General features: G+C 39.3%; 1 protein-coding gene across 2 annotated transcripts in view; it reads left to right on the forward strand.

Moving 5' to 3' along the window:
* The first annotated feature begins 2,787 nt into the window (after positions 1-2,787).
* TOLLIP (toll interacting protein) overlaps positions 2,788-22,708 on the forward strand; it is a 31,917-nt gene continuing 11,996 nt past the window's right edge. Inside the window, exons 1-5 of one of the 2 annotated variants that reach the window (XM_026092746.2) lie at positions 2,788-3,045; positions 12,953-13,102; positions 16,762-16,944; positions 19,661-19,813; positions 21,202-21,292. In XM_026092746.2, coding sequence (XP_025948531.1) covers positions 3,013-3,045; positions 12,953-13,102; positions 16,762-16,944; positions 19,661-19,813; positions 21,202-21,292 — 610 coding nt within the window. In that variant the 5' untranslated portion in view covers positions 2,788-3,012. The remainder of the gene's footprint in view (positions 3,046-12,952; positions 13,103-16,761; positions 16,945-19,660; positions 19,814-21,201; positions 21,293-22,708) is intronic. The other variant, XM_026092747.2, reaches the window with a different exon arrangement.

The raw sequence follows: 22,708 nt of genomic DNA on the forward strand, positions 1-22,708 counted from the left end.
CTCAGCCAGCCGGGCTGGCTAGGAACAAGGAGATAAGGTTATGAAGGACAGGAACAGAAAACTCAAAGCGGAACTTCAGGTAAGGGAGTTATGACAAATCTGTGGGAAGCATGTTTAAAGAGAAAAATGTAAGAGACTAAACAGAGGATCAAAACAAAAGAGAGGATTGAGAGGAGGAGCAAAAGGGATAGAAACATATAGGAAAGAACAGAAGACAGAGGGAAAAAAAGTGATTCAGGAAGGGGAGACTATGGACAGATGAAGAACTGGGAAGGACAGAAAAGAGACTGGGAATCAGAACGAAAGATATGGGAGAAACTGATGTTTCAATTTTTATTACAAGATAAATGTAATTTATGGTCATTATAGCTTCTTTAATTACCTTTCAACCTTTTTTTTTAATGATGCCCATATGTTCCGAGTAACAAGGTTTTATGACTTTTGTTCTCTCACCTTTCCCATGGCTTACATTCCCACTTTAATTATGAGATTCACATCAGATGCCTTGCCTAATGTTTTTGCACCAGTGCTTCCTATTTGCGGTGATACTGCACTTGGGGAAACAAGAACACCTGTCTCTCCTGATTGAAGGCTACTTGTTGTTCTTGTGGATGTCCACCAGATGGCAAAGCTGGTGTTTCTGTAGAGTTTTCAGGACCTCTTCAGAAAATAATTTAACCTCGGGAGAATTGGTTTAACAACAGATCCTTTACTGCACAGATTAAAAAAGGTGACTAAAATTAAGTGAGTAGGCTGTATGTGGGAAAAAGTTCATTTCCTGGGAAGAATAATAAAAAAAGGAAATAAAAGATGCACTTAGAAAATGGTGGTGGTTAGGAATGCACAATGTTCACTCTAGTCATTGCAAAACTCCATGTTTGAGGAATACAAATCTCAAGAATCTCTGAATTAATACCACTACCTTTTTTCTGTTGAAATAAATTTTATAGAGACAATAATGTTACCTCATATCTAATCTCTGAAATTCTTGTGACTGTCCCAGGTCTCCTTAGTTGGAGAGATACACAGGTAAGTAAATAAGTAAGCCAGGAACAGTTACAATAAGCTGCTATTTCCTAGCTTGTGTAGGGTAGACATATGAATAGCTATAAGGTTTCTTAACATTCTTTTCCCTCCAGCCTGCCTTCATGTCAGAAGACTGTAATTATGAAGATAAGCACTGATTTTCTTCCCTCCCCTATATGGGGTTTTTGTACCATTTTAACCATGCTGGCTCAAAATACTTCTGTCAGTCAATCATTGAAACTTTCTTGCATGTATATAGTTATACAGCGCAAAGAATGTAGAGAAGCAACGTCTGTTTCTTTAAATCTACCAAAAGAGGCTATGCCAATACAGCATTTGTTATAAACTGATGTAACTGCATCAATAAATAAGCTTTGTACCAACAGGCTGCACATTTGACATTGTAAGATGTGAAATGTTCTTAAACTATAATCACTTGGCTTAATTTTACATTGCATTGCTCCTTCTTGTACTGCACTCTCTCTGCTGCAAAGCCTACACAAGAAAAAAGGCAATGAGAAAATGAGGTCCGTCTATCTTCCTCTAAGAAAATAAGCACTTCTCTCCTGCAGAAATGTCTACACCAGCAGACTCTGAATGCGAGTAACAGCTCACCAGGGTCTGAGTGACCCGTGGCCTAAGCCTGCAAGAGTCCATGTTTTCCTAAACCAAAAAAAGGAGGTTAATTCACCCTTCTTTTTTAAAACCACAATCATGTATTTTCTGTTTTGGCTTCTTTTCTAGTGACAGGGACAAGGGAAGGATTATTTGCTTCATCCACAGTTCTGTAGGTTGACTTGAATTCTAGTTCCAACAGAGGAACTGTTGTTGGCGACAGCAGAGACTATTACGGCCTTTCTCTTCTGCTGGCGGGTTGACTTACAGCTGGTGTCAACTATATTTGTTCAGTGGCTCCTAATCAATTATATCCTGTAGTACTCATTTTTCTGAGTATCAAGACACAAGTAGAAAGATGAGGAGGCCCTTCCTGCTACATGCAGAAGTTATAGCACTGTTTAAAAAAAATCAGTGCTATATTTGGAGTGTTCCTAATTGCACTGTTCTATTTCCAGCTGCTGAAATCCGCACCAGAATTTTAATTAATGGCTAAATTCATGCAGCAGATCGTAACAACAGGAAACAGTTATGTTATTTAAATAGGCTTTGAAATGATCAGATTTTTATCTCCCAAAGCAGCACTTGAATGAATATTAAAGCTGCTTGCGTTCTGGAAAAGGCTGCACTCGCGCAGCCAGCCCAAGGAGGTCAAACGCTAACCTTCGGGAAAATCGTTAAAACCGGGCCAGCCGCCCAGATGGCGGGGCAGGGCGAGGCGAAAAAGTAACACTGTCTCCTGCTGCAGGGGGACAGGGACAAACCCCAGGGGCGGCGGCGGCCGGGCCCTGCCAGGGCCGCCATTAGCCGCCGCTGCCACCAGCCGCCGCCATTAGGCCGAGCGCGCGGGCGACTCCCGCGGCCCGGAGCCGTCGCGGCGCCCCCCGACGACCGGTCCCACCGGGGAGCCTCGCTGCGGAGCGACCCAACGGCAACGGAAACTGCCCGCCGCCGCCGCTGGTCGCCGGGGCCGCAGCGCCCCCAAGCGGCCGCGCCGAGCCCCTTGCGGAGGGCGCAGAGCGGCGGGGCGCATGCGCGGGAAAGGATCGCTCCCCCTCCCTCCCCCCCACGGTTGGGCGGTGGGCGCATGCGCGGGAAGGGGCGGCCTCTTCCCCCGCCCCCGGCCCGTTGGCTTTTTGGCGCATGCGCGTGGCGCTGCGCGCTCAGTGGCTTTGGAAACCACCAGAAGGGGCGGGGGCAGCGTGTTGCTGGAAGCACGCGCCGCGGGAGGGAGGGGGCGGGACGCGGCCGCGGTCAGCTGACTCGGGAGCCTCTTGCCGAGCGACGGTTAGCGGTGGCCGTTGGAGCGGTAACGGTAGCGGCGGCGGCCTGGCGGGGCGGAAGGAAGGGTCTCGGCCCGAGGGAGGCGTTATGGCGACCACTGTCAGTACCCAGCGGGGCCCGGTGAGTGCGGCCGCGTGAGGCCCTTGCGGCTGAGAAGGTCGCCGTTGGGGCTGGGGGGAGGTTTTATCCTCTTATGCTTCCCTGTGCTCCGGGTTGGGCTGGTGAGGCCCAGCTCGGACCTTGCTGAGCCTCGGGCTCTGTCGCCTCCGTCCGAGGCGCGGCTTCTGCCAGTGGGCCTCGGCGGCAGGGTGACTCACCCTTCTTGCCTCCTTCCCTTCCCCCAGTTGCAGCCCATGCAAGGGGGTGTGGGGGAGAGGAGAGGAAAGACTTCTGTCTCCAGCTTGCCGTGATGGTGCCGGGCGTGTGTGTGTGTGTGTGTGGGGGGGGAAGTCTGCCTCTTCTCCCAGGTATCCGCCTTGGGAAGAGGCTTTGGGGAAGAAGGGAGGAGGAAATCCCACCTATGTGCGTTGAGGGCTATTCTGCCTGTTCTTTGTGGCCCTGCTAAAGGAGGGAACTGTCTTAAACTGGAACAAAGCCAAACCTCTTTCTCTTAAAAGTGGAGTAGAGCCTTCTAGTACCATGGGTGAGCTGCGCAGTTTCAGACGGCTGTTTTTGAAATCGCCATCGTGCGTTGACAACTGAGAGCTGGAACGTGAAAAAAGATGCTGAGAGACGTATGCGATGGTAGCATGCAGCCGGGGGGACGGGGGACTGAGCAGTTCTAAAACCAGTTTAGCAGTCTTCTGGGAGTTTGTGTTAATGGCTTATTGGGAAATCTTACGGTCTAGTTATGCCTTGGAATAATATTCCCGCATGCCAGGACGCTTTACTGCAGATGTGAGGTATGTATAACCCTGTGGATATAACACCTACCCTCTGCTGATGTGCAATTTCTGTCTGCTCCCTCTCTCTGGGAGGATCCACTACTAATGGACGATATGTTGTTTCTCTGCTGACAAAGTAGGATTTTTTAAAAAGAACTTAAACTGTTGTTCTTTGTTTCTTAGAAAGCTGTGTTGTTTTTTTTTGTTTTGTTTTTTTTTTTTTAATCTTCCACGCAGCCTTGCTGAAAGGCCGGAGGAGCAAGTTACTAAATTGCTGATCTTGAAATGCTGCATCTGTGTCTGATGTTATCTCATGGTAGTGAGGTTCTTTGATTATATATATAATTCCTTAAAATGCCTCGTTTGTCTGCTCTTCAAGAATAGATTCCTTTTACAACATGTTTTGATGATACTTCTGTTGCCAGAATAAAAATTTTAAATGGAGAGTTAAGGTAAAATGGGTGAATTAAGCTTTCTGCTGTTTCTGGATGATATCGTGGGAGGATGCAAATTGTTGTTCCAACTGAATCTGTAGTAGATTAGGTAGTTGCTACCCCCAGAGGCTTGGTGATTGAGTTGACTGATTGAATCCAACACAATTCTGTCAATATGTAACAGGTTTATTCAAAAAGGCAAAACAATATAAATACTTGATGAGTTTGTTTAAAAGTAACTTCCCTTCCAGTTATCCCTTATTCTGTATTTGAAAAAGGGTGGGGAGATTGAAGAGAATAGATGTGGGAGTAGAGGTTGAAGGAGGTGCTAACAACTTGCAAGTGGTTTGGCTAAAGCTGGAGCAATAGACCTGATTAAAGTTCTGATCTGCAGAGAGATGAAACTGTATGTGTTTCTATCCCTACAGGAGTGGCATTTCTCTTTGAGAGAAGTTCTACTTGCCTGTTGTGCTAAATACCTTGTTGCTATTCAGTAGAGTACTTCTAATCTTTGGTTGCTTTAGTTTGGTGAAATCCTCTTGTTGGGTTGGGAGTTCAGTGAGAACCTCCTTGGACTGGGCTATAAGCTTGCAGTTTGAAAATCATATCTGTCTAGTCTGTCTCAAGTGTTTTAAAGGAAGATTTTGAATATTTATGTAGATGTCATTCTATTTTAGAAATACCTAGGTAGTCTTGTATAGTCTCTTGGAAATACTTGTTACTTAGAACTGATTTAGGCCTGCCAATTTGCTATGTGGTGATTTATCTTGTACAATGTAAGCGTTCACTTTTTTTTTCTTCTTTCCCTCTCATGTTCTCCTAATGTTATTGTGCATGCTTTTTTCGTTGGTCTTCACCACTTTAGAGGTCTGAATGTCTTCAAATGAATGACTTAAATCCTGCAGTATTAAAAAGCTGCCATTTGAAGGTGAGAATGCTCATTTAGCATGTACTTGCCTTTCCTGATTTTCCCTAGAGCAGAAGATGCAGTTCTACTTGTTTGTATATATGACTGCATTACAAATGAATAGCCACTAAATGGTGCTAAAGGACTAAAAAATAGCTTCTCCATCCTGCTGCAGAGAATGGTACTCCTGTCTCTGTTTGAACGGGCAAGAAAATATTCAAAGTTGCTTCCAGCAGATCGGAAAGTGCACTGCCGTACTTTTGCCAGTATTGTTCTTATACTGTGGGTTCTACTTTTGAGCTATGCTTATTTGGTGACTAATTGGCACTTCTGATTTGCTGTTAGGGAACTAGAATTACTTTTGCCTGTTGGTGGTAAATATTCTGCTAGAATGTAGATTTTTCCCTAGCTGTTTTCATGAAGGTGGGGAATTAGCATGATTTCCTGTTGTGTGATCTTTTGAAAACAACAGCTTTTGAAATCTGAAAACTATAGATGAATATGTAATGGCTGTTAAATGATACCTTTTGAGAGATTGCTAACTAGTCCAATTGGGCTTCAGGTCTGAGAGACTGAGACTGTATATTTGTGATTCCTTAGTTAGCCAAGTACATCCAAAATGTACTTGATTATTCACTGTGCTAGCAAATATGCTATGTCCTTTAAAATTAGATCAAGTGCCATCCTAGAGCTAATTAGATTTCTGCTCTGGTGATTTTCCTAATAATTACTGTTTTGATTTTTGAAAATCTTCTAATGGGCAGGCTATAATTATATTTACTTCTCTGTTCTTGTCCTAATACTATCATTTAACTGCATAAGTCTTACTCAAACTTTGGTTTTGACATGTTTCAAATCTTTGGATTTTTAGATTCCCCCCCCCCCTCCCCCCGACCAAAGGTGACAAACCAGTTATTCTTGTTTATATTGTCCGGTATCGGTAAAGGTTATGCTGTCTCAGGAGCATTTTCTAATGCTCTCAGGAGCATTTTCTAATGCAAAGTCCTGTCTCTCTGAAATGCTATTGACAGTTTTGGATACAGTTGAGTATTTTATCAGCTATTTTGGTTTTTATTAGAATGCAGGTATATGTAGTATTAAAACTCTAACTTTTGGCGGTGGAAGTGTCAATCTGGATTCCAAAAGTTGTTTAAAAAAAGTTGAGGTAGTAAGACTTCACTGAAACATTAATTCACATTTTCCTTAGAAACATTGTGTGATGTTTTGATCTCTGAGGCACATTCCTTTGACAGAAAATGTTCATGTGGTACTGACAATGCTTTAAAGTTCTTGCTCTCTACAAATAAAAAAAGTATTTTAAGATACCTTTTAAGTGGATCGTTTTCTGTGGCATCCTTTGGTGTTTTCTTTTAACCAAGACTTGGAAGAAAGGAAAATCTGTATCGATATGTCTAGTGGTAGTGTAGAAGTCTGAAACCTGTTACTGGAATTGATGTTGGTTATTCTTCACCTTAAAGCTAATCCCAGTGTGAATTTTTTTCTTATTCTGAGCTGTTTCTTGGACTTTTTCCTATGTTGTTCCTTCATTATATTGAATGCGAATCAAATCTGCTTAGTTCAAGAATATTGTAAGCAAACTTTTTGAATTTGAGGTGTCAGTGCATGCTTATCCTATCTTGATTTTGTAATTCATGTTTAGATAAAACAGTTCCTGCCATATTTAGCCTTCCAATTATTGCTTTAGTGAAAAGGAGAATTTTTGATAGCAACCACTGGTTTGCCCAATTTCTCCTTCTACAAAACCAAATATTTTTTTTCCTCCTTTATGAACAGTTGTGCTTTTGCACTGTGGAATGTATTTTGCAAAGACTTAGAATGTCAGTGTTCTGGACTAATCTAGATGTGCTGAGAAAATCCAGAAGAGATAGCTTTGGTTGAATATCCAGTCAGGACTAAACATAGTTTGAGTATTTTGGAGAAGGGGAAAATTGTATCAAGATGAGTGTTACAGATTCACAAAGCCTTTACAGGTAGACACATGGAATCAAAGGAAGCAACAAAGTAGATGGGAAATTCTGGCAACAGGAAGGAATAATAAGAATGGGAGAAGAAATGTCTGGAACCTTTCAGTCTACTATGTTTTTCATTTTTTGATGTCAATTTTTGTTTTTAAAATTAAGCAACTTAATCAGCTGTTACGTTCTTTCCTTTGTTCATCTCTAAATTGAAAAGCTAAAGTATAGCGTGTGACTACAATTCTGTAGAAGTTTAAGTGGAGATGTCATACTACAACATGAATTATATAGAGTCATAGAATAATTCAGGTTAGAGGGGACTTCAGGAGGCTGCCTAGTCCAGCCTCTTGCTCAGAGAATGGTCAATGTTGAATACAGCCCAGGTTGCTCAGGTTTTTGTCCTGTGGAGTCTTCAAAACCTCCAAGAACAGAGACTCTGCAACCTCCCTGGGTAATTTATTACAATACTTGACTGTTGCCATGGTAATAACACCCCCCCCCCCCAATTTCAAGTTGAATCTCTGCTGTTTGAGTTTAGGACAATTGTCTATTTTTCTCCTGCATCTCAGAAGATAACCTGGCTCCCTTTTCTTGATAACCTCCTCATAGATGCTGGAAGGCTGCTTTAGTCTAGACAAATCTTCAGCCTCTCCTCGTAGGTCCTGTGCTTCAGCCCCTTTGCTGTCTTGGTGGCCCTTTGCAAGACTCAAGTTTATCATCTTTCTTGTACTGATGGGTCCAAAACTGGATGCAGTATTCCAGCTGTGGTCTAGTGAGTGCTGAGTAAAGGGGAATAGTAACTTCTCTCAATCTACTGCCTATGTTTTTGTTGATACAACACAGTAGGTTAGCCTTCACTGTTGCCAGACTGCACTACTCATTCATGGGTAGTTTGCTCTTCACCAGGACCCCCAGGTCCTTTTCTGCAGAGCTGCTACTCTGTCATCCTTTCTCCAGCTGTACCAGGGGAAAGGACTTTTCTATCCTAAGTACAGGACTTGCTGAATTTCGTGAGATTTCTGCGAGTGCATTCCTCTGTGTCTGAGTGTTGGTCCTGTCCTCAAATACAGCAACCATTCCTCTGCAATCTGTTGTCATCTGTGAAACTGATGAGGCTGCATTGTTTCTCATCCTCCAGGTCACTGATAAGGAAAGATATTAGACATACAAGTCAGGTCCCAGTATAGATCTCTGATAAACTTTGCTTGTGAGCAGCCTCCAAGTAAAGTATGCACTATTATCCACTGAACTTCAACTTCTGAGCTCAGTGATCCAGCCGATTTTTTTTATCCATCAAGTGGCCCACCCATGTGGGTTGTAACAACCCAGCTTCGATACAAGGGTGCTGTGGGTGACCTCTTTGAAAGTCTTGTGAAAATCAAGGTAAACAAATTACCATTCTCTGCTCATCCACAGATCTAGTAATTTCATTGTAGAAAACTGTTGTGTTGGTCAGGTGTGTGGGGTTTTTTTTTTTTTTTCTTTTTTTCTTTTTTTCTTTTTAACCCTTGGTAAATCCAGGCTGGCTATTCCCAGTCCCTGCCTTCTCCTTCATGTGCCTAGAAATGGCTTTAAGGAGGACTTGCTCCAGTTACAGGGGACTTCCTCTTACCTCCACCACCTTTCAGAGATGATAGCAGCCTTGCAATAACATCAGCTAGTTCTCTCAACACCTTTAGATGCATTCTGTCTGGTCCCAGTTCTTTCTTTAGCGTGCAGTGTGGAATTATAGTTCAAAATTCTCTCCTAGTCACTCATTTCTTCTTTCTTAAAAACAGTAAAACCACTTATAGGAGAATACATACAACTTTTTGAGCAGCTAGGTGTTTTATAGCTCTTTAACATGAAACTTCTCTAGAACCTAATATCAGAGTTTCTGGTAGTACTTTCCAGTGTGGAAACCTTAGTTATAGTACTCTGAATGTATCATATCTCAGCATATGGTTCCATAAGTCAGGGCAGTTGTGATCATCCTTGGCCCTGTGTTCCCTTGCCCTCCCCTATGTAGGTACCTGTACTCAGGTTATCAGTTAGTGAGCAAGATAAGTGACCCAATTACTTTCCCTCCTCTTCTCCTTCCCCCCAACCTATGGTTCATTTTCTTCTGATCAGCCTCCTGCATTAGCTACCTTGACAATTGCATTTGCACCATTTTATTTTTCTCAGGAAATAGTGATGAGAAGAAACAGGAGGGTGAGATTGAGACAGATTGGTCCAGAGTTAGCTTATGTGGCCATAAAATACCTTCAGTTTGAAGAAGATCTTTAAAGCTAGCTATTAGACAATGTTAGTGGACAGTAAGGGCAATGTTGTTCTGTTTCTAGAAAACTCATGTTTTTGATATGCTATGCTGTTGATAAAGCTTATTAAGAAGTAATTACAGAGCAGGCTAGTCTTTGTGAATGTCTGCTTAACCTTTCTCTTCAGAACTGTAGTTTTATTGTAATACTGTCATATTTCTCTCTTGCTTGAAAAGTGAATCCATGTGTAATTCAAATGCTAAATGAAATGTATTCTACTGTTAATGGTACGGTGGGGTTGAATTTCACGTATTCTTCCTTAAATGTTAAGGTGGTAGTAGAGGGAAGTACATCTGTTGCAAAGTGGATATCGAGTAGGATCATGATATAATCTTGTCATTAGGTTCTCCTTGCTTTAAAAACAAAAACTGAGGTTAAACTCTGGTTATGCAAATTTGTATTTTTCATCGAGAGTAGGTTGTTTGCAGTTATTTGCCTGCTTTTAAATGCTTGGAAGAGGGAATTAGCTTGTTTTCTTTACAAATAAAAAGTTTCCCACCACTGTTTATCTCCATCAATATGGAATCAACTGATAATCTTCATAAGAACTTAATGCCTGATGTGTTTTTCTATATAAATGTCTCTGCTAGTTACTTTCCTGAAGATATCACCAGGACTTACATGTATCAGATTTCTGTCAAAGCTGAATGTTTAGGGTGGTAGGTTTAGGTATGTATGTCCTGTTCCCCATTCTTATTTATGGAGGAGTTTACTATTCTAATCTTTTAGGATTTAGTCTTTTGAAAGTTGCACTGTTTTCTGTTTCTGGGTATGTTTTAAAAGACCATCATGAATGAATTAAGCTTTCCGATGTCCATATAAGATGGCTGAGACAAAACATGCTATCTTTTTTTCTGAGAAACTGGCATCCAGAGCTTTGTGTATATGGGAATGTAGTTCTAAGGTTGCAGCCACCACTTCTTACCATGGGAAATCTTCATGATGCAGACTCTTGGAGACACTAATAATACCAGATTTGAAACTTCCTGGAGGTTAAGAGTTTGAGTGGACCTGCTACATTGTAAGGGTATTGCCTTGCTAGTTCTGGTATTGTTTTATATCCTTCCTAAACTGATATATATATGTTATTTAAAACTAGTTCCTTTCTTTTCCATCTATTCTAAAGAGAAGGTTGTTACCAGGCCTTGCCTAACTTCCAACATAATTTAAATAAGTTTTCTTTAAATATTAGTACTGTCTTTTCCATCTTTGCTCCCATTTTTCTCCCACTTTTTTATTTAAAATACTCTAAGTGCATGTGGTTGCTGTCTTTTTAGTATGAGAAAAGTAAATTATGCTCTTCTGGCTTGGTCTCTTAAAACACTGTCCATTTATGTGGTTATCTAAGAAGGATTGTTTATGTGCCTGATATAATCTAAATGACTGATTTTTTTTTTTTTTTCTCCCCCCCGCCCCCCTGAAAGTAGACAACCAGAATTCTACACCATATTACAGATGAGGTCTCACAACATCTGGCATTCACTGCACCCTGTTTCTAATGGCAGTACTCCTCTTGACATCCTAGAGATCAGCATTTTGCTTGGCTTTATCATACTGAATGTTACTGAAGGATCAATAAGGCAAATGCTCAATGAATGTATTTACAAATAAAAGGCTATTAAATAACTTCTTTGCTTATGGAAGTAAGCTTTTATGAAGAATCCAAATGTGAATTTGGTTGCAAGAAGACAATGCTTGAGTTGCACATTGGCTGTAAAGAATATTCATTATAGTTCTCTGGTCTATCCTTTGAAAGGTATTTTGAATGCACTGTGGTAGTGCATTTCCGATGCATAGTGAATAACTTCAGAGAGAAGTGATGCTCCATCAGCGGGAGTCTGATGTTTGAAAAAAGCAATAATGTACTTAAACTTAGAAGTGAATGCTTTGCTGGCAGGTATGTACTTAAGGGATATTGTCAGTTAATTACTTTTAAAGGGGACTTTAAACTGTTCCCTTCCTGTAGTATTTGCTTTTAGCTATAAGATTCTAAGGCACTTGTAAGTAAAAATGGTCTCCTCTTTTCCCTACCTCTCAGCAGCTTAGCAGCAGGTAGTCACTACACTTTCTTTAGCTTTTTTGATAAACTTCCTTTCTGGTCTGTAGCACCTGTTGCCAGGATCCATGAGGCTCTCAAACAAGCTACAGCTCTTGCCAAATTACATTTCATATGACTATTGCTATCTCACAGATGCAATCTTAGCATGTAAGTGTTGTATAATCTTCAAAAGCTATGTCCTAGGGGCCTTCTGACATCTTAAAAGTATGTTGTTCTGTAGACATGCATTTGCCAGACATTGTGTAATCTTGCCTGGGATAACAAAATAAGAAATTGCACTGTTTTTGTCTTGAGAGTAAACCTTGTATTGATGGAGTGGGTGGTTCAGTATTAAATACTAAGCATCTCTGTAGGCAACACAAAGGAGTACAGCTTAATCGTAAGTTTTCTATGCTATTCTATTTGCTTTTTAAAATTTATTGTTATAGTATATTTGTTATTTTAATGTGAAGATCCCTTTAAGTGTGTTATTGATCATATTTGTTGAGCATTTAAAACTTAGAAATAACTTCTCAAGTAAATAATTGACAAGTAAAGGGTAGAAACTTTCCCTTCTTTCACTTGAAGTTAGCATAAAATGCATTGTGGCTGCTGATTTACACGTATCCATGTGACAGAATTCCTTTAAGACTTTTCTACTTCACGTTTTCCTTCATGATTCATTCTTATGGTAGATCAGACTTGGGTTTCCTCCACTATTGTTTTGGCATGATGGGATTCTATACAAAATTGACAAGGAGGTTTCAAACAGTGTTTAGCTTGGAAAAGTATTAGGGCATCTCTGTTACATTGTAGGATTTGGTTTATAGGAGACTCTTGTTTTATTATCAGTCTTGAAGATTGAAAATGACCCTTTCAAATGTTACGTTGTACCATTTATATTAAAAATACGCAACTGAAGTTCTACGCTAATGTACACAGGCATGTGTAAAAAATAGTGGAAACTTCATTGAGCAGCAGCCTATGTTAATGATAGATGAAAGCATGTTAGACTTTTCAGTCTTCACTTTGGTCCTCTTTGATGTAGAGAACAGGCTGTCTTGTCATGGGAAAGATCAAAGACCATGTGAGTGATGGTGAAAGAAAGAGATGGCTGGCATCAGTTGTCTTATGTGAAGGGGCTGTAAAATTTGGTAGCTCTGATTTTTATATTAAGTAGCTAAATGTTCAGTTGCAGAGCGACCTAGACTCTGTATGTCCTATTTTTTTTTCAGAAGTTTACATTGGAACTTTATATTTTTGAAAGTGAGCAGGAGAATATTTTTTTTATGTGAGTCGGCATTTTTGTCATTGAATTTAGCTCCTTGTTTGTGCTGTCAAATCTGGAGTAAAATTCTGCTGAATGTTTGTGCTAAGCTTTTCTTTGATTTATATTCTTCTCTTTCTTGTTATGAAGGTGGAAGATGCAGGTTTGAAGATTTGGGTTTTCTCATTTTGTAAATTATTATTATTATTATTATTTTTTAGGTATATGTTGGTGAGCTTCCTCAGGATTTTCTTCGCATCACCCCAACCCAGCAACAACAGCAAATCCAACTGGATGCCCAGGCAGCTCAGCAGCTACAGTATGGAGGACCAATGGGTACAGTAGGCAGACTCAGCATTACAATAGTACAGGTATAAATTGCACTATCTTTGTAATACAGGCTTTAATCTTTTTTCATCAGTGGCCACAAAAGAATTGTGTGTTGTAATTTGAGTTACTGAACTACCTGCATGTAGGGAATGAGTAGTTTTTAAAGTTTTTCTAGCTTAGTGATTCTGTACATCAATGTTTGTTTCATTTCCAGTGTTCTGTTTCATAGTCATATCATGAGTAGTGCAACAATTTCCTACAAACCTAACTATTTTAGCATGTAATCAAGTTAATTCATATTATTCTTACAGGGGACAGTTTCTCTCAAACTTCTGATAAGATTTTGTGCAAAAACATTTAATATGGGAGTATACTAGCACTTTTGAGAATACTGTATATTGTAAGGAGCTGCAGTTGCCTTATGTATTTTTCCTTAGGTGACTACTACTCCATCTCCATTTCCTTTGTTTTGTGCTGTTTTTCTAAGTGCTTTCTGCAGGCTTTCTTATTAATCACAAGCACATAGTCCTAGCTTTTTATTTTCTTCTTTCTTCCTCATTATCTTTGTTTGATCTCTTTGCAGTTCTGTATTACTGCCTTCATTAAGCATAAGACTTCAGGTTTTAAAGCTTGTCTATATTAACACAATTCTGTTTATCAACACTAGCTCACTGGATGTCCTTCATATTAACTCAAGACACTTCATCAATTTGCAAATACTGTTTTGAAGTTTTTTCTCTAAAAACATACTGAAGATGCATTTAGCCTTAAAGCTAAGACCACAGGCCTGGAATAGTATACTTATGGTTACAGCTTCCATGGCTGAGCTCCTTATCAGTGAGAAAAACTCTAGGGTGTCTTGGGAAGAGAGGCACTGGTCTTTCCTTTCTAGATCCTTCACTGGCCAGTTTACACCTTCACAACCTGTATCCTTCCTTCAAAAACTGGGGGTGACACTTCTTGTGGAGTTAATTACTTCTAAGGTCTAGACACTGGAACTGGTAAGTTGCGTTCAGTTACAGTCCTTGCTCAAGTTCTGACCAGTTTCCCAGTCTCTGTTCAGCGATATTCTATAGAATGTGAAGCTTGTTCTGCACTTTTTGAACAGCAGAAAAATGTTACTGCTTTTAGAGCACAGTGGAAGAGACTTTGATATCAGGGTTTTTTTCAGAGCTAGTAATAGACGATCCAGGTTAAACCTCAGACCTAAAATAAAATGAAATGTTTGTAAAATGGCATGCCATATCTCCATTAACTCTTAGTTTCTAAGAACTTGTGTGCTAGTCTGTAGGTTTTTTATCCTTTGGCTATTTCCTTGGACAGCTGAAAGTACTTTTCCTTGTGGGATGTTGATGCAGTCAGCATAGATTGTAGAATTTCTTGGAGCTGATAAGAGGTCAGATGGTACAGTGTTCAAGAAATTGCATCTCAGTTTGGGTGGCACTGTACAGAAACATCCAGATGATTCCTGTTTAGACAGGTGGACTGTTGGAGTTGCTACTGTAATTGTATTAACCGAGTTAGGCTCTTTTGAGTGGTATCCAGTGTGAAGACAAGAGGCAGTGGGCACAAACTAAAATACAGGAAATTCCATTTAAACATAAGAAAAACTTTTTTTTTGTAAGCATGATCAAACACTGGAACAGGTTGCCTGGAGAGGCTGTGGAATCTCTGTCCTTGGAGAAGTTCAGAACCTGACTAGGTGCAGTCCTAAGCAACCTGCTGTAGTTCACCCTGCTTTGAACAGGGTGGGGTGGGCTGGCTGATCTCTAGAGGTCCCTTCCAAACTCAACCATTCTGTGATTCTGTGAAACCCTTAATCATCTTAGTGACCCTTTGCTACACTTGTTCCAGTAAGTCCATGTCTGTCTTGTACTGGGGAGCCCTGGACTGGACGTGGTACTCCAGATGCACTCTCACCAGTGCTGAGTACAATGGAAAGATTGTCTTCCTTCACCCACTGGCTGTACTCTTCCTCACTCTTCCTGTACTCCTTCATTCATACACTCCTTCCTCATAGCTGGCTCATGTTCAACTTGGTGTCCACCAGGACTCCCAGGTCCTTTTCTGCAAAGCAGCTTTCCAGCCAGCCCCAGCCTGTCCTGGTGCATGGGGTTATTACTTCCTAGGTGCATGATTCTGCATTTTCCTTTGAATTTTGTGAGATTCCCATCTGTCCACTTCTCCAGCCTGTCCAGGTCCTCCTGAATGGCAGCACAGCCATGTGGTATATCAAGAGATAATCCTCTGTGGGTGTCTGGGATTTTATGCAAGGGTGCTGTGGAAATCTTGGCTGTGTATTGAGGCATAGGGCATTCTGGATGAGACTTACCATGACATAGTTAAGCTATGGAGCACAAAAAGCTGGTTGAGGGTTGTTTTTTTTTTTTTAATTTAAACATTTGTTGATTAAGTATATGGAACAGCATGCGCTAATTCTACTAATAAACTGGTAGAAGATCAGAAAATGTTGTTGAGAGGATGATTTACTGCTTTTTCTTGTCTAGCAGACATAGAGGAATGGTGATGAATATATTTGGTGGGGTTGATTGTGTCCTCTTAAATTACTGGACTGACAATTTTCTGCTCTCTCTTCTTTCAATAAAGTTTTATAGTAAGGTTTTTAATCTCACAATTTCCATCTAGAGTGAGAATAATTTGGGTGCTAACTTTCATATTTTAATTGCTAAGCCCACATTTATAAGAAACATTGTGAGACATTTCTCACTGGTTTTGCTATATAAATTGCTGAACCAGTGTGTGCCCTAAATGAGAAAAGGGCTTTCCAGGCCAGAGCTGGCACTGCTGTGACTAAAATTTGTGGAAATCTCAGCTGTCTCAGCTCTTTAAATGTCATGCAGGTTGGAGGAATCCTAGGCACCATATTCTATGTCAGTTTTCTTGCTATAGAAGGAGCTATAAGGTGCTTAATACGGGTCAGAGAAATGGCATGTCCAAAACAAACAAAAAAAATTGAGTTCTACTTTGATGTAGCTATACAACAGTACTTGATGTTGTCTTAAGCACTATCATCAACTTGTTTCGTTCTATTCCTGTGGTGTTTATAGCAAAAGTATGTTGCTGTAAACATACTGATTCTATAAACACAGGTGCTGTATAGAGAATAGAACTTAGTAAGTTGCCTCATAAAGCACTAAATGACATACTGAATTAAGTAATACCACGGTGTTGCTGTTTTTTTAATCTCTGATAAGTATGAGCAACTAGATCTTATCTGAATTGAACTGCTTTAGCAGTGTGAACATCCTGTGATACTCTTGAAGCTATTGGTTTTGTGTTTCATCCTTTAGAAGTACTTTAGTGAAATGGGACTGGCTACCTATTATGTTAAGCTTATGTAATAAATTAGAGAGCAAATACCTAGGCAAGAGTTGCATTTACTTTACTATTTTTGTTGTAATCATGTATTTTTCCATTTGTTGAGAAATAACCTGTTTTAGTTATGATGAAAGTGCATATTTTCTGCAGCAGACTGTTTAAGAAGAGAAGCCCTTTTCGAAGTTTCCCAGATCTTTAATGGTGTCCTTGACTGTTCTCTCTTACTCAGTGCTGTTTGCCTTGAGGTTTTTTTTCTCTCCATGTCGTATTTGAACATAGTCCTTTGCTCAATGTCTGATTGTCTTCATGAACTAAAGTTAATGTAAATGTTATACATTTAAGGGTTTTCATTTCTTTCTAGGCAAAATTGGCAAAAAACTATGGAATGACCCGCATGGATCCATATTGTCGAATACGGCTGGGCTATGCTGTGTATGAGACTCCCACAGCACATAATGGAGCCAAGAACCCTCGCTGGAACAAAGTTATTCAGTGCACTGTTCCCCCGGGTGTGGACTCCTTTTATCTAGAGATTTTTGATGAGGTCAGAATTACTATATTTTTTTTCTCATCTTCAATTTGGGCTGAGGTTTGGGTGGAGTCTTGCAAGATAGTGTTGAGTTACTAAAGGCTGTTTTCTTGTCTGTGCTCTGTGGGAGGTGATGCAAATTTTTCAGAATCCTAAGAGCAGCAGTGCGTAAGGCTTTGCTCTGTGCCCAAGAATGTCAGAACTGGTACCTTTCCCTTGGTAGCTGATAAGGGCTACTGAGCATCAGCAGAGCTGCTCTTTTGCACCTGTGAAGGAAGAGGAACAAGTGTCTGAGTGGTGTTTAAACTCCTCTCTATCAAGATGCCCTGCAACCTTATCTTCTGAACTGTCTATATGAAAAATAGTTTGTTAATACAGTTCTGCTTTGGTGGTATTCAGTATTATTCTGATCTGGGGAGAGCTTTCATACAAGCTCTTACAAATGCTGAGAATATATCAAGTATAGAATATGTGTATTCACTAGGACTTATAGGTAGAATCTTAACTTAATCTATATTTGGCTGAATTCCATTTCAGATGGGCATGTAGGCACTTGTCTCTGATTTACTTAAGATGCAGTGGTAATAAATTCCTAGCTTATTAACAGTTTTGTTTTCTCAGAGGTCTAGTAGATCTGGTTAACAGCTCTGGTAGGTAATCTTCTCTACACAGGTTGCCTAGAAGAGCACTATCTTGAATTCTAGTACCTGCATCTCAGCTTTTTCAATTCAGACTATTGATGTTGACTTAGACAAACATACCTTCTTGAATAATTTAGACTAAGAGGTGGCAGCTGAGGCTTAGGTCCATGGTGTGCCTTTTTTGCTGCCTCTGTTACTGTATATAGTAAAATTTGACCCTGTGGTGGCTGTGTGGTTGCTACACAAGTGAGGCTTTTGAATCCTGTTTTGTGAGTTTAGTTGACAGAGTTGAAGTGCCTGTTCCATTGCTGCAACAGGCATGGCAGTACTTGTATCTGTTCTTGAGTCATTGGAGTTTACAGCCTACCATAGTAGCTTAAACACGACTAAATTCTTATTTAGTAGTACATTGCTCCTAAATGATTGCGTTTTACTGATATATGCCTATTTAGATGCATCTGCATTGCAGATAGGACCTCTTACATGCTTGTTGATTGGAAAGCTGGAGGTAGTTAATTCAAGTATTTTGAAAACTACTGTTGATTGTAAGCTAATACTGTTAGAGATCAGACAAAATCTGTCCAGTAACTATAGAGTGTTTAAAAACTCTGACTTTATAGTCCTACCTAAGATAGATTTTAACATGGGATAATTGTTCCAGTATTTATCTAGCTGCTTCATCAAGTTTTGTGTAACCTTTGCTGGGGTATATGCTTGAAGTTGTACCTGAACTTGTGTAAGATAGTCTTTTATAAATCTGTTCAAGTTCCTGTCATTCCTTAAGCTATAGCTTTTGCCAGCAACTATCTAAGAATATATCTAAATTGCAGCCAAACAGATGAATTGATAGGATAGAAACAGTATGTATCTGGCATTTCATATTAAATGTACTTTGCTTCAGAATAAGTTGTGCATCCCTAAAAACTTCAGTTAACTTCATACTCTTTAATATGTTTTATCTTCTGGGCATTGTGAGTGTATAAACTCAGTTTAGGGGCTTTTCTCCTGGTAGTATGTCCTTTCTGCATTGGTTCTTTATCATTACTTTTAGATTCAGCTTTCTTTTAGATTTTTTTCAGCGTAGCTGTGTACTCAAGGAAAAATTGCTATTACTGGTCAAGCTTCTTTTGCAGGCTAGACAAGAGATAATCTACTTTCCCTGATCTTGAGGTGCCTTGTGTTCCTATATTCTAGTGTTACTGGGAAAAGTAAAATCTGATAGCTAAACATGGCGAGACTGAGGAGGCATATATTGATACAACCAGCCTGTAACGTTACCTTCTGACATGCATGAATCTCATTAGAGTTCTATCAGTAGTAGGAAATGGTGTATTCTTCTGAATGCTTTTTACCTTAGGAAAATATTTTAAAAAAATGGGGAAAATTAGCAGCAACTTCCTGATCATTTAATTAGCCTGCGCTCTGATGCTTTCAACTGCTAGAAACATTTAAACTATAACTTAATGAAAGCATTCAAGACCTTCTTTGAAAGCTATTTTTCTTTTAGCACAGGCCCCAGAATTTAATTCTGCACAATGCTGTCTTCATGGCATTGACTAAAATGGGTTGTATCTTTGGGAATCCTCCAGTTTTGGCAGCACGGAATACATTATTTCAAAGTTCCAACTTTGAAAAAAGTTACAAAACCACATTAGTTAGGGCTTCTGTGAAGTAAGTGATGAAGATGTGCAGTGGCATCCCACATACAATGTGCACAGATTAATAGCAGTGAGGCAACAGAGCATTCAGACTGTTCAGCATTTAGCATCCTCTGATGTGAGGTCACTGAATCTACATAGACCGTGTTGATGTTAGTATGTTGTATTTCCAGAAGTGTTCTGCTTGAGGTTTTCAGTTTCTTTTTATTAAATACCTGCATTTAATCTATAATTCCACTTAAAGCAAAAGCCCCTTTATCCTTGGTGGAAAGGAGATGATCTGCTAAAATATCTTCTGAGGCTTTAGTTCTAGCAAAAGGAATGATTTAAAAATCAGGAAAATATAATAGTATAAAACTTAAGGAGATACTCGTCAAGAATAATTTCTGAGGACAATTAACTTGATTAAAATTTATTTTAAATACACTCCAGCGGGCCTTTTCAATGGATGATCGCATTGCTTGGACACACATTACAATTCCAGAGTCTCTGAAACAAGGAAACGTGGAGGATGAATGGTATAGCCTGAGTGGAAGGCAGGGGGATGACAAAGAAGGAATGATCAATCTGGTTATGTCATACACGGTAAGCCAAATGAATTTCTGGCCTAAAGATTGGTGGAGGGAGAGCTTCTGAGACAGTGGGGAAGAGTATTTTGGACTGTTTGAAGTAGAAGTAGTTCCACTGTATGTTACTACTTTTTTTTTTTTGTTAACATTTAAAATAATTACATTTAACTAATGTTTAAGCCAGTAAATCTATTTCGGAGAGATGATAAATGGATATTTCTTTATTTAGTTTTGTTATTCTGAAAAATTCAACTCATTCCTGTGTCGATAAAAGTGGAGAAGGAAAAAAAATCTCTTGTTGAATGGTCCATCATAATTCCTAATTTAATAATAATAAAAAGGCTTCATAGAATTTAACAATAGCAGAAATCTTTTTTCCTAACTCTTTAGAATGTCATCTTAATTTAGAAACAAAAGGAATGGAAACTCTTTGCTGTCCTAAATCTTTCTGAATAGTTTGAATTCTTTTTCTGATGACTTCTGTTTTAAATTACATCCCTGTTCTGTTGGTGCTCCTGGTCTTGCTTCCTGTTGAGCTGCTGACTTAGGCTGGTCCATTCAGCACCTCATGGACTTTTCTCTAGTCTGTCACCTTTGTCTTAGGCAGCTGTTGAATAGCACGTGCTGCCCTGAATGCTTTCTACTGTGCTTGTACATGATCAAAATTTTCAAGTTGCTACTGAGTGTGCAAGCTGGAATTAGCTGTTCCCTGCTGTTTGAAATTTATGTACTGCCCTACATCTGAATTGTTGTTCCTTTAATCACAGTACTCCTTTCTCCGGGGGCTAACCTTTAAAACTGTCTGTAACCAGTGGATATAATGCGCATAGAATATTACCTTTTATTACTGATATTTTCCAAGATCAAGCTGAACAGAAATTGTGGTATAAAGAGGAATGGAGTTAAATTGATATTTATGTTCAAAATACTTTTTAACCTCAAAATCAAATTAATTTGAACGTAAACTTGCTTCTAGAAGCAGTACACTGCTTTTATTAAAACTCACGCTTTGTTTGAATGTTTACAATGAATGTCCTATACCCATTCCACAAGAGCAAGGCATGAAAACCCATATAGCCATCTTTTAAGTTCATTTGCTTCAGTAATGTGAAATTTGAATAGCTAGTTTTTTCAAGGAACTGTTGCAAAATACTAGTTTGATATGATGTAATTATACTGAGTTACATTCAGATGAATTGTCAGTTAAAAGAATGGTAGTTCACTTGATTTGCCTGAGATTTTATTTTATACAGATTAGTACTTAGTATAGTCATATCATCAAGTGTGGAGCACTGATTTGCAGTGTGATGACTTTTTGCAAATAATATTTTAATTTTAGTTGCTGTTATTTTTTTTTATTCCTAAAGTAGTTCTAATCTGTCTGTCATACTTTTTTGTGTCAAGTCTTTGCCAGCTGCCATGATGATGCAGCCCCAGCCAGTGGTCCTGATGCCCACTGTGTACCAGCAAGGAGTTGGATATGTGCCTATAGCAGGTATGTTTTATTTCCTTGAAGACTTCCTGAAACCCAGCTCAAGGATTTTGCAAAAATAACTACCACACTTCTCCTGTATTTCAGAACATAAAGGGAAGCTATAAATTATCTTCTTGATCTTTTTTCCTGTGATATATTTGGGAAGGAGGAGGAGAGCGAATAAATGAGGTGTAGCTCTGACTTCAGTCTTGTACCTTGTTTTAAAGAGATGCATGAGTTTGATTAAATGGATTAGAATGAGTAGCTCAAAGTGTGCGCTCACTTGCTCTCTCTCGCTCTCATACTTAGTTTAGATTTATGTGAAGTCATTGAATAACTAAATCTGGCAGGCTACACTAATATAATGTGTGCTTATTAAATGGCATTAATCCATGTGAAACTGCTCATACTTCAGAGCACGAAATGACTTGCGCTGTTAGAACTGCAGCTTAAATAGACCATAAAGTATTTATCTCGTCTGTGGTCATTGAAACAACTCTATTGCGCACTTGCTACACATAGTCTGTTAACTGTGGTGAATGAAAACTGTTAGGGATCTCTGAGATGGAGTTACTTAAATACATCACAAAGAGTTAAGCTGGATATGGTCAGTTGTCTTATTTTGTGCAAGTAAGTTTTAGACTTGTATGCAAAGATATGTTTAACTCTGTGGGTCTTGTAAGTTTTCTGTCAAAGATGAAAAGTTTGACATATGCTAATAAGCTTGGACTTGCAATACTTAAATAACTGGTAGGTGTTTGAAGTTTCTGTTTTTTCGTTTTATTTACAGCTCTTAAACTCCATTTTGTTGTATAGATGTGCATTCAGCAATATATGTACTTTTTAGGCAAAATAAGGTTATAATTGACATATGTAGAGGTTTTTTTTTTTTTTTGCTTATGAGTGTATGAGTAATAGTGTGTGGGGGGCGTAATTACAATGCTAAGAGCTGACACAAAACAAGTTTTCTTAAATTTAATTCCTGATTGAACTTGAATTCTTTGTAGAAACAAACTTTCATAACAGAAGTGTGTAAATAAGTGGGTAAGTAACTTAAGGAATGGTACCTACTGCTCTGCGTTTACAGAGTTAAGTTAAAGCAAAGCATGGAAAAGTTTGATTACTTATTTTATTCCTCAGTGAAAACATGCAGTATGCTTCCTTTAAAGTGCTCTTACCTCTAGAGCTTAGTTCTCAGGATTAAAGCCTCGCTTGTTGTGCCGTTGGACTAGTCTCAACTAGTGAGTATATCCTCAAGTGTGATTCCATTATTGTAAGCCAAACTTCTGTGTAGCTCTTCTGTGTTCCCATTAAATGCTGTATCTTTTTACTTGTGGGTTTCTTCACATCCCTATAGGCTGAAGCACTTGGTGAACTTGAAACATAATATCATGTGTATGATTAAAGGGGAGAAAATAGCTGGTGTGTACCTATTGC

Source organism: Dromaius novaehollandiae, chromosome 5, assembly GCF_036370855.1.
Source record: "Dromaius novaehollandiae isolate bDroNov1 chromosome 5, bDroNov1.hap1, whole genome shotgun sequence".
Taxonomy (NCBI): Eukaryota; Metazoa; Chordata; class Aves; order Casuariiformes; family Dromaiidae; genus Dromaius; species Dromaius novaehollandiae.